This window comes from Budorcas taxicolor, chromosome 1 (assembly GCF_023091745.1).
Source record: "Budorcas taxicolor isolate Tak-1 chromosome 1, Takin1.1, whole genome shotgun sequence".
NCBI classification, from domain to species: Eukaryota; Metazoa; Chordata; class Mammalia; order Artiodactyla; family Bovidae; genus Budorcas; species Budorcas taxicolor.
Window position 1 is genome coordinate 162,779,210 of NC_068910.1, and position 12,026 is coordinate 162,791,235.

The following is a 12,026-nucleotide window of genomic DNA, read 5'->3' on the forward strand; positions in this document are numbered from 1 at the left end:
TCAAATGATAAAAGAAACCATAAAATTTTAAACATGGGCTCTCTAAAAACACTGGTGATCACAACATATTGAAAAATCTACAACTTGGAAGAGGTTGTAAAATATCATCAAGGCAAAAAAAAAATAAATAAACATTTCTATTCCCTTGACTCTTACAGATTTCCTGCTTTGGCCCAAGGATAGCTGCCACATAAAACCCTCTTCATGAAGACAGAAGCAGGAAGGGAGAGGTCACAGTTATTACTACTTTTAACCACCATCACATGTGTTTCATGGCCAAGTCTGCAAATACCAGCATCACTAGCTGCAAAGAAACACAAAATTTAAATGAGAGTGAATTTCACACTTGAGGCAACAGGCAGCTTTACATTTGGATATGACATTCAGAGCTATGTAAAAATACTACTTTGCATACAGATTATTGAATGCTTTGCCTTGGAAACCAGTTCATGGTCTGTATGCCAAGAACAAGGGAAAACTGGTGGTGCTGACTGGCAGAGTCTTTCATTTAAGCTATAGAAGTCCAAGAAGGAATATAATTCTCCCAAAGTATTTTTTTTTTTTTTTTTTATGAAGAAAGGAAACCAGGACTCTTTGGGAATGGACTTATAGGCATATACAATGAGAGAAATGCACTCTTTGAAAGTCGGAGAAACTATCATTTCCCCCAAATTGGCAGTGAAAATGACTATAGAAATTTATACAATCATGCTAAATAACATAGCACAGTTCATCAGATTTTCTTTTTTAAAAAAATTTAAAGTTCTTGGAAAGCAATATCTGGATACTTCAAAAATTAACTATCACGATAAGAGTTACTCATTATTGAAGATCTAAATGTGAAGGCCATGTAGCTGATTTTTTATAATAACCTTGGTCCACTCAGCATCCCACATCAAAGATATTATTGTAATTCCAATTTGAAAAATAGGGGAAATAAAAAAAAACTGATTCATCAGGAGTCATATTCTAAATACATGAATGATTTAAATAAATATTTTTGATTAGAACAAAATTTAATGCTTTTTTTTTGGTGTCTTTCACTTTTTTTCATTTTCTTCTGGCTCTATGAAGACATCAAAGTTGTAACAATACAGATTCCTCTAAGAACTTTCTTCTCTTCTGCATCTCCCCTTTCTATTCATGTCTCAGAATTCCTCTATTCTCCATTTAGACATCTGTTTTTCATTGATCATCTTATTCTCAAACTCTTGCTCCATTAAATTCTATGGTTCCACTCCATGAAAACAAGAAGCAGATTTTAGATTGTGAGGAAGCCTTCATCATAACTAGTCTAACTGTGACTGGTCCTCCAGTTAGCATTGTAAGTCACACAAGTTTCCAAAGGTAACCGGTCTTTGAAGACATCACTCTGTACCAAACTTCTAGACTAGTATGCATATGGCCATCACTTTCTCATTTAATTGTTGTCAAAGACCTTTGTTTAATGTCTCTGTGTACATGTTTTAACAAATAAGAACTTTAGATTGGTGAAGAAGGCAGAAAGTCTTACACTATGTGTCCTTTTCAGAGCAGATGCGTTTTAATTCAGATAACTAAAAACCACTCCAACTCTTTGACCTCAAAACTGACACATAATTAATCTTTAATGAGTTATTAATATTCTTTGCAAAGTTTTAAAAGGCTGTGCTAGAGACTAATAAAATTATTAAAATTTAAAAAATTAGTCCTGAACAGATGAGTAGGATATTTTACTATCTTGTCAGGTGGATAATGTATTTGAATACTAAGTATGTGGAATGTGCTACTTTACACAGGCTGGCCTTTGCAAACATTTGCACTTTTAAAACTATTTGTCCTCTAGTCTTTTCATATATTTTCAACCAAAATAGTCTTATTGTTCATTTTCAAAAAGCTAAAATAATAGAGAAAAGAAAACATAAGATTCAAGACAGTTGAATCTTAAGACTTCATATTAGATACCATAAAGAACACATATTTCAAGATTGATAGCAATAATAATTTGAGGCTAAATATAACTAGAACTGGGATCTTCACCATTTCAACAGAACTGTAGTATTAAGGTAGATACCAGTGTTTCTCCTTACATAATTTTCCAATTTTGAACAAGATAATAGAGATGAAAATCCTTTGTAAAGCATAAAGTGCTAAACAACTTTTATGATGATATAATTATTCAAATACATCAGACTGCTGGACCACATAGTTTAAATTATAGACATTCTCTGCAAAATGCACACTTCTATGTATACTATATATGGGTATGGCTAGCACTATCACTTTGCATTCTCGTAAGTTTAAATGTAAATTTAGCAACACAGAGTTGAAATATACAATGGAGATATTTCACGATTCTATAATATAAGGAAACATAATTTGCTAGTAATAGCCAACACACTTTATCCTTATGGGAATACATAGGCAATTTCAGTGATACTACAGAACTTCCTCCTCAAGTTTACTAAGTTTCAGACTGAGCTTGCAAAACACTAGTTATGTGGAGCCTCTCTCAAAGGTAGGCTTGTCCAGGAAGTCTGAGCTCCTTGCTGCTGTGCTGAAGTGAGACACATTTTGTTGTCTGCAAGCTTCCTTCCCTTTCTTCTCTACATTCAGACCATTGATTAATGATGGCACAAGAACACAGTGAGATCGACAGTATCTTAAAATAGGACAATTTCTTTTCCCTAGTTTCTTGGGCCTATCATTTTTAATACAGAAAAAAAAAATTCAGATATCTCCCAGCCTGTGCATCATTATTGTTTCTGAAGCCAATAGGCAGCTTTTTATTCCAACTTGGAAAGAGCTATTATGATCCATCAGGCACTTACAATTGAGTCACTTCAAGCTGCTTTAAAATTAATACACAGATTTCATTTGATTTTTCCCTCTATGTTCTATCTCCTTTTGGGCCCAGAAGATGGAAATTATTCATAATATAGTAAAAGACACTTGCCTTCAGTGTGTACTTAGACAATAGACTATGTTAGAAAGTTACGATATAATTATATATTGTTGTACTATTAGTTTATAAGATACTACCTAATTTTAGAGATGTTGAAATTTGAAAAAACTGTGTCTCAGCATATATGATATAAATAGTGTGTGTGTGTGTGCATGTGTGTGTGTGTGCAAGAAAGGAAGAAGGAGAAGTTAAAATCTGACAATAGAAAAATTCAATGAGTTTTATAAGTTACATATTTTTCCAAATACATATCAGCAGAATCATTTAAATATACTCTTTGCATGCTTCACATGAGAGCAAATATCCAGGTATTTGATTCATTTCAACATCAATAATTCTCAGGGATTCTGAATCTTTTCCATCATGACTACACTGGACCTGACCTTCAGGAGTAAAAGGGACCAAGAATGAATAAGATCCATCAACAGAAAATGATGTATGTTGATGGTCAGAAGGGATAATGTATCCTTGAAAAGGCAAGACAATTTTAAACATTTTGTTGGTAGAGAACAAAATGGGCTAAACATTTTGTTTCCTTCATTGTCAAGCTTCCTGGGATGCTATTTTAATTTACTCATTTACCATTCAATTTAAATCCTAAATTAAACTGATATTTCATGTTTTTTTTTTTTTTCAAAAATTACCAAGTTCTAAATCACAAATCCTGAAGTGGCCTTCTATTTTTTTTTCCTTTTCTTTTTTGAACATATATAAGTCAGTGATTGTCCTTATCCTCTTGAAAGTCATCTTTCTCTAGAATTATATCTGGGTCACTCTATTTCTTATCCACCTTTTTCCATCTTTTTAAAGCAGGAGTCACAAACACAGGTCCTGCCCCCAGAAGAAAGTGGGTAGAATCCCTGTGGGTTAATTCCCACAGAGCTGTGGGCCCAGGACCAATAAGAGAGGGCTTGCCCTCCAATAAAGAGGTGTGAACTGATCAAATGTAACTGTTTGTTCCCATACAGGAAGATGTGTCCAGAGTTCCTACATCTGATTTTTTAAAATATTGAATCATATATTTTAAAATGGAATTTGCCTGCCATTCAAAATACATCTGCAAGTAAAATTCAGCTCTAAGGCTGCCAGTTTGTAACATCTGCTCTAAGTAAATCTTTATCTCACTTGTCGGTTTCCCTTTCTCTAGATCCCCCTGAATGTAGGGAATTTAGCAAATTTCTCTCATAGTCTTCTTGGCTTTCCCCTTTAGTGTCTTCTCCTTAGTTATCTCACCCAAATAATCTATGCTGATGGTTCGCACCTCTACCTACTAGTTCTGATTTCTCCTTTGAGTTTTTAGGATCTGACTTTCAAACAAGTAATTGTTCACATATGTCTCATTCAGTATATTTCAAACTATATACACCAAATAGTTTTCAAACTTCAAATTTTCATTTTCCATATCTATTCACTAAAACTTGCTACTTGAGTTTCAGTCTTAACACCCTCACTACCTAATCCTGTTCAGTTCAGTTCAGTTCAGTTAAGTTGCTCAGTTGTGTCTGACTCTTTGTGAACCCGTGAACTGCAGCTCGCCAGGCTACTCTGTCCATCACCAACTCATGGAGCCCACCCAAATCCATGTCCATTGAGTCGGTGATGCCATCCAACCATCTCGTCCTCTGTCGTCCCCTTCTCCTCCTGCCCTCAATCTTTCCCAGCATCAGGATCTTTTCCAATTAGTCAGCTCTTCGCATCACGTGGCCAAGCTACTGGAGTTTCAGCTTTAACATCAGTCCTTCCAATGAACACCCAGAACTGATCTCCTTTAGGATGGACTGGTTGGATCTCCTTGCAGTCCAAGGGACTCTCAAGAGTGTTCTTCAACACCACAGTTCAACAGCATCAATTCTTCAGCACTCAGCTTTCTTTATAGTCCAACTCTCACATCCATACAGGACCACTGGAAAAACCATAGCCTTGACTAGATGGACATTTGTTGACAAAGTAATGTCTCTGTTTTTTAATATGCTATCTAGGTTGGTCATAACTTTTCTTCCTGTGATTTTGGAGCCCAGAAAAATAACGTCAGCCACTGTTTCCAGTGTTTCCCCGTCTATTTGCCATGAAGTGATAGGACCAGATGCCATGATCTTAGTTTTCTGAATGTTGAGCTTTAAGCCAACTTTTTCACTCTTCTCTTTCACTTTCATCAAGAGGCTCTTTAGTTCTGCTTCACGTTCTGCCATAAAGGTGGTGTCACCTGCATATCTGAGGTTATTGATATTTCTCCCAGCAAGCTTGATGCCAGCTTGTGCTTCCTCCAGCCCGGTGTTTCTCATGATGTACTCTGCATATAAGTTAAATAAGTAGGGTGACAATATACAGCCTTGACGCACTCCTTTTCCTATTTGGAACCAGTCTGTTGTTCCATGTCCAGTTCTAACTGTTGCTTCCTGACCTGCATACAGATTTCTCAAGAGGCAGGTCAGGTGGTCTGGTATTCCCATCTCTTTCAGAATTTTCCACAGTTTATTGTGATCCACACAGTCAAAGGCTTTGACATAGTCAATAAAGCAGAAATAGATGTTTTTCTGGAACTCTCGTGCTTTTTCCATGATCCAGCGGATGTTGGCAATTTGATCTCTGGTTCCTCTGCCTTTTATAAAACCAGCTTGAACATCTGGAAGTTCATGGTTCACGTATTGCTGAAGCCTGTCTTGGAGAATTTTGAGCATTACTTTACTAGCGTGTGAGATGAGTGCAATTGTGAGGTAGTTTGAGCATTCTTTGGCATTGCCTTTCTTTGGGATTGGAATGAAAACTGACCTTTTCCAGTCCTGTGGCCACTGCTGAGTTTTCCAAATTTGCTGGCATGTTGAGTGCAGCACTTTCAGAGCATCATCTTTCAGGATTTGAAATAGCTCAACTGGAATTCCATCACCTCCACCTGCTTTGTTTGTAATGATGCTTCCTAAGGCCCACTTGAATTCACATTCCAGGATGTCTGGCTCTAGGTGAGTGATCACACCATCGTGATTATTTTAGCTCTGTGCTAAATGGCCTTCCAAAGGTATGATATGTATTAACCTATTTAATCCTTAAGAAGCTAGTGAGTTGGGTCTTTTATTAGTTTCACTTTATGGATGAGAAAACTAAGGCATAATAACTACATATCTATTCTAAGTAGAGAAGATATAAGGTCAAGACTTACAAAATTTTTGCTTATGAAGGAAATAATGGCATTTCACACTTAAAACCAAATTAGAACATAAATTGTTCTTCATGTCATACTAGTCTTTATATTTAAACACCAAAAAATTATAGTACTAGCATGAATACATGTTCAACATGTAACTAAATATTCAGTCATAGTAGATAAAAAATTCCAAAACACAGTGGACCACAAACAAAACTAATAACACACAAAGGGTCTGTGTATCTACATATATGAAAGTTGTGTGTACTGGAAAGTAGAACTTCTTGATGACTCACTATGTAGAAATAAGAATTTATTTTGTGCTCTGCCAGATATTCAATTTAGGGCTCTGGAAGCAAGCAGCAAGTGTAATCATGGATTATGGTAGGCAACTAGCCAGCTATATTTACCAACACACAAAGAGAATTTTAAACACTGTTTAGAGTGGGCAGATCTATAAAAACAAAAAAAAACCAGTGAGAACACTCAGCAAGTGCAAAATGCAAAGAAAATTCTTTGGGTCATTATTTATGTTAGGTGATGAACAGGACTTATAATCTGCTTCTGATTTACAGCTTCTGTCAGGGGGCTCAGTCCAGTTGGACAGGCAGATACACCGGCTGGTATCAAGGTCCTGCTGAGAACTATCATTATTGATGTGGTACAGCAGGCAGCTTAGGTTGTGGAAATAAGCTGGACATGCTGCATACAGACAAACAAAAAACATCCTCCCTCTGTTGTTAAATTGAGCATAGGCTCCTATGGCACTTGACATTTCAACAATGTTCTTAGCTATGTCTGTCAACCTGCAAATATGAGGCCAAAAAAAAAAAAAGAAGGACAACCTTAATGAAACTTCCTGACTTCTTAGGTTTTTCATAATTTTTCTCTATTTTCTTTAAATGTTTACAAGCAGGCAGCTACACTATTTAATATCGATAACTATAGTCTCACCTTATATCTAGCATTTGCATGAACTTTATTGTTTATCTAGTCCTCAGTTACTAATTACATAACTCCTGACAAGTTACTTAATTCTTCCTAGAGTTAGCTTCCTCATTCATAAAATGGGGATATTGCTTCCCAGGTAGAATCTCCCTGCTAATGTAGAAGACACAGGAGATGCAGGTTTGATCCCTGCATTGGAAAGATTCCCTGGAGTAGGAAATGGCAGCTGGCTCCAGTATTCTTGCCTGGAAAATTTCATAGCTAGAGGAGACTGGCAGGCTACAGTCCATGGGTCACAAAGAATCAGACATGTCTGAGCATACACACACACACACACACATACACACACACACATACATTGAAGAAAAAGACATATACAGTGAACACACAAATGGCACTTGACTAGCATGAGCTTTGAACAATTTATTATCATTGTACAGCACATACCTATAGTTACTGTACAGTGTTACTACATATTGGATTATATATTATTACATAGATATTACATATTGTATATTATCTAGTTAAATCCCTTTTGTTTATCAAAACTAAAAGCCACAGACATTTATTCCCTATGCTAATGTGGCTCTGTTATATTCAGAAGAAATGATTGCATACATTGGAGGTGAGTACAGAAAAGCATAAATCTAAAGTTTTGAGAAAAAGCAAAGAACCACAGAAAACTTCATTGGTGTTTGGTGGTGTCAGTCATTAAAACTTTTGAAAAAAATCTTCTGAAAAGTTCTTTCAGAAATGGAGCACCAACAAAGCTATGGTGCTGGGTAAAAGCTTTCCTTCTCCTTACACCACTGCTGTTATCTTAAAAGTTCTAGCAATTCAATCTGGTTTATTTAGGCTAGTGAATATTTTTTTTTTCAGTTCCATAAACTCTGTTTCTCATGTCTATTTTTGACTTGATGGATTATTTCTATGAAACTTTCATTCAAAACTGCTCTACTGTTTCAAGAATGTTCTTTAATTGAATTTAGAAAATTTTTAATGAGCATCCCTTGTAAACCAAGACCTGGGGAATACAAAAAATGAATGATCATTTTAATCATGTATAAACAGACAATTATACTATGATGGGCAATGCTACACAGGGCAATGAAAGGATTTAGTGGTTTTGTTTGTTTGTTTACACATACTTTAAAATAAAAATCCCTGAAGTATTTTAACAGGCAACAAAATGAAGGAAGAAAAAAATTATTTGGGGGAAAAACAATGAATAACAGCACCATATTTTAAAAGCACATGTGCTTGGGAGAATGCCAAAGGTATGTGGGATACAGGTGAGACTAGGCAAATTATGATGGGCTTAAAACTCTTTATTGAATTTTGTAAGGCATCAGTAATTTGTTGAAGGTTACAAATTTACAAGAGTTTGAATGTTTTTAAAAAGATCTAACTGAGACATTATGGAAGTTGATAAAAGCAGGAGAAAGAGCAGCCCCGGGACCCACCACTCTTCAACGTAAAGCTCTTCTATCACTGCACCGTGACTCTCTTCCGTTCTTATAGACGATGGGGAGTTGAACGCATTGGTAACGACATACCCAGCAGCCCTCAGCCACATCCCTATTTTAAAACTGAATTTGCACAATAGCTTTTTGAAAGGCCTGTCACTGCTTTGTGTCGCCTCTCGTCGCACCTCTCTGTGGGAGCTGACATTTTGCTGATACTTCATCAGGCTGGACCGCCTGCCGAGAAGCAGATTGGTAAAGGATATGCATCTCACTGCTGGGAAGGATGGGAAATGTATTATTTAAATACAATTTATTTTATAGCAACTTTAAAAATCAAAGTGAGGATTGCCTCAGAGAGGTTGGAAGTATATTATCGCACCTCACCTCTTTGTGCCTGGTGATGCTTAACACTCAAAATTGTTCTAATAGTTTTTTGTTTGTTTTATCTTGTTTTACTTTACAAGTGTTCTTTTTTCTACCTTAGATAATTGTCTTTTTTTAGGAGATGCTAGCCCTAGTTTAGGGTAGGTATGTTACAGGAAGATGGAAAACAGCTTAGTGGTTGTTGGAGGCACCACTTGTTTCCTCATGATCTGAGTTAATATTCCAGTTACATGAACTGAGAGAAAAAGGATAAGGGGTATGAATCTACACAGAAAGCAATGCAGTGGTTTTTAGTCTATTTTTTGAATCTCAAATCAATTAAGCTAAATAATTAATTTTGTTCCAAAAAACAAAAGAGTAGCTTGATAGCAAATTTTTGGTTGGTTGAAGCTATTTGTTGGTTAATTTAATTCAACCCAAATGTCAACTTAGTCACCTGCTTAGAAACAGGAAAAATCAACACCTGAAAAGTTACAAATTCTTAATATCAAAAGAGAAAGTAAAGATTAAGAAATCATTCAGATTTCTAGGATTTCCCTGATAGCGCACTTGGTAAAGAATCCGCCTGCAATGCAGGAGAACCCGGTTTGATTTCTGGGTCGGAGAGATCCACTGGAGAAGGGATAGGCTACCTACTCCAGTATTCTTAGGCTTTGCTTGTGGCTCAGGTGGTAAAGAACTGCCTGCAATGCAGGAAACCTGGGTTCAATCCCTGGTTTAGGAAGATCCCCTGGAGAAGGGAAAGGCTACCTACCCACTCCAGTATTCTGGCCTGGAGAATCCCATGGACTGTATAGTCCATGGAGTCACAAAGAGTCGGACACCACTGAGCGACTTTCACTTTCACTTTCAGATTTTTAAGAGTTTTCAGACTACAATTATTTGCCAGCTACTGGTATACTGGAGCTATTAATATCAGCTTGGAAAGCCAATGGTTAATCTGCAACCTGTTAAATTTTGGGGAATTTTCTGAGACAGTTGACATCACACCGGTTGCTTGAAATTGCCTTGGTGGGAATATTACACAGGAAATTGTCAAATGAACCAAAACAGGGTTTTTATATTTCAGAGAATCAGTAGTTAAACATTTATCAATTTGTTTACAGAAGGTTCACACCTGTGTTTATTAGGGTTTCGTGGCATTTAATGATTTTGACCATCATCACCTCATGATGAATCATCATTTCATGATAGTTGATCATATAATGTTTAAAACTTGTTTGATCATATATTTACAAGTTGTATTTGGAATTGCTGTCTCCCTACCTGGGGCTTTCCAGGTGGCACAGTGATGCCAATGCAGGAGATGGCAGAGATGCAGGTTGATCCCTGGTTTGGGAAGATCCCTTGGAGTAGGAAATGGCAACCCACAAAAGTATTCTTGCCTAAAAAATTCCATGGACAGAGGAGTCTGGCGGGCTACAGTCCATGGAGTTGCAGAGTTGGACACGAACAAGACCAAGCACATACACACACACATACATACACATCTCCCGTTTAGTATCTTCTCCCTTATTCTCTTCTAACTTTCTCTTTAACACACATCTTCACTATATGGGAACAGTTAAAACCACCAGATGATACTTTAAGAATAGACAACTATCTTACGTGTTTAGTGTGTGATTGGTCTGAAGATGATAAATTTTCTCCCTTTAAATGGGAAAAATAGTTAAGAAGTACATATGGGAAAGGCTGAAATGTAAAAAGGAGAAAAATATTCACTAATAGTCCTTAGAGATGGCCATTGTTAACAACTGCTTTCCTTTCTACTACAATTTCCCACACACATATATGTGTACAGGTTTTTACAAATTTGGAGCATTCTCTATATACAATTTTTAATGTACATTTAATGTCAATTCTCCTGATGTTACACATTCATCCAAAACATGAATCTTAATGGCCTCAGAATAGTCCATTAATGTGTTATAGGATTTGTTTGCTCATTCTTGTTCTGGGTGGCTATTTAGGTTACTTTTATTTTGTACTTTAGCTAGTAGAAATAATACTGGGGTAAAGAAAAAGCTGGAATCACTTCTGAGATTATTTGGTAACAGGCCTGATATATGAGACTAAACCTTCGTAGAGATGGTACGTTCTCATCAAGGGTGTGTGTCTATTCAACCATAACTGTCACCAACCCTGATAACTGACTATCAAGAAGAAAGAAAATGTATAGTCTACCATAATCCAGAGAGTTTTCTCACACAGTGAAAGCAACACTTTTAAAAAGGAATTATTTAGCCCAAGTATTTGTATTTATAACTTCTAATAATTGGAATTTATATAAAGCCAATATCTTTAGAAATGCTTTTTGGTCTCTACTACCTCTAAAACATATTACCTTATTTAGCCTACAAGTATTTTTACAGTTCATTATGCAGAATAACTAAGTTTTAAAATTCAGGAAGCACCATTTTCAGAGTATTTATAAAAATATATAAGCATTTCTTCAAACATAAACCCCTTTTTTAAATGCCACACACATTTCTTGTGGAGTACATGAAGCATTTTTAATGAGTCCTATGCTTTGGTTTCATTCATTTTCCTAAATATCCTATTAGGATTATTATATAATTTGTGTTTCTATCTGTGTGTATAAAATCAGATAACAGCATATAACATTAAAATTGTACTAGTCTAGAAGTTGGGGAATATTTTTGCCTATCCAAATCAATTTATTATCTTATGTATCAGATTGCCAATAAAGTTAGAATAGTCACCTAAAATTCTCTTGGGACTTTCATAATATATTCTCCTTGGTTTTGAAATCTTCGAATGGAAGATAGTTGCAACATATTAAAATTAATATTTTAAAGAATGAATAGTTTTCTCTCTCGTTTCTAAATAGTCTATTTATATCACCTGACAATTGAAACAGATATATCACTATCTGCTTAATAATTATTTCATTAAAATTGAGTTAGACAAGATAAAATGTCACCACTTTGGAAATAGAAAGTTACTACCTTTTGAATATGTAAATTATTACCTTTAAGCTTTTTTTAAAGGAAACAAGTAGGCTAAGGATAGCCAACTGCTGCACTAGCAAAATTTATACCTTTTGAAAGGCTGTCAACAGTGCCAGAATGACAGTCCAAAAGTACAAATGATCTAGTTATATCCAGAAAAATCATCAGGCAAC

General features: G+C 35.7%; 1 protein-coding gene across 1 annotated transcript in view; it reads right to left on the reverse strand.

Annotated features, from left to right (window-relative positions):
• LOC128052808 (EGF-like and EMI domain-containing protein 1) overlaps positions 1–12,026 on the reverse strand; it is a 616,586-nt gene that overhangs the window by 10,621 nt on the left and 593,939 nt on the right. Inside the window, 4 exon segments of the mRNA XM_052645370.1 lie at positions 157–304; positions 6,657–6,889; positions 8,495–8,731; positions 9,035–9,116. Of these exon segments, the coding sequence (XP_052501330.1) occupies positions 157–304; positions 6,657–6,889; positions 8,495–8,731; positions 9,035–9,116 (700 nt within the window).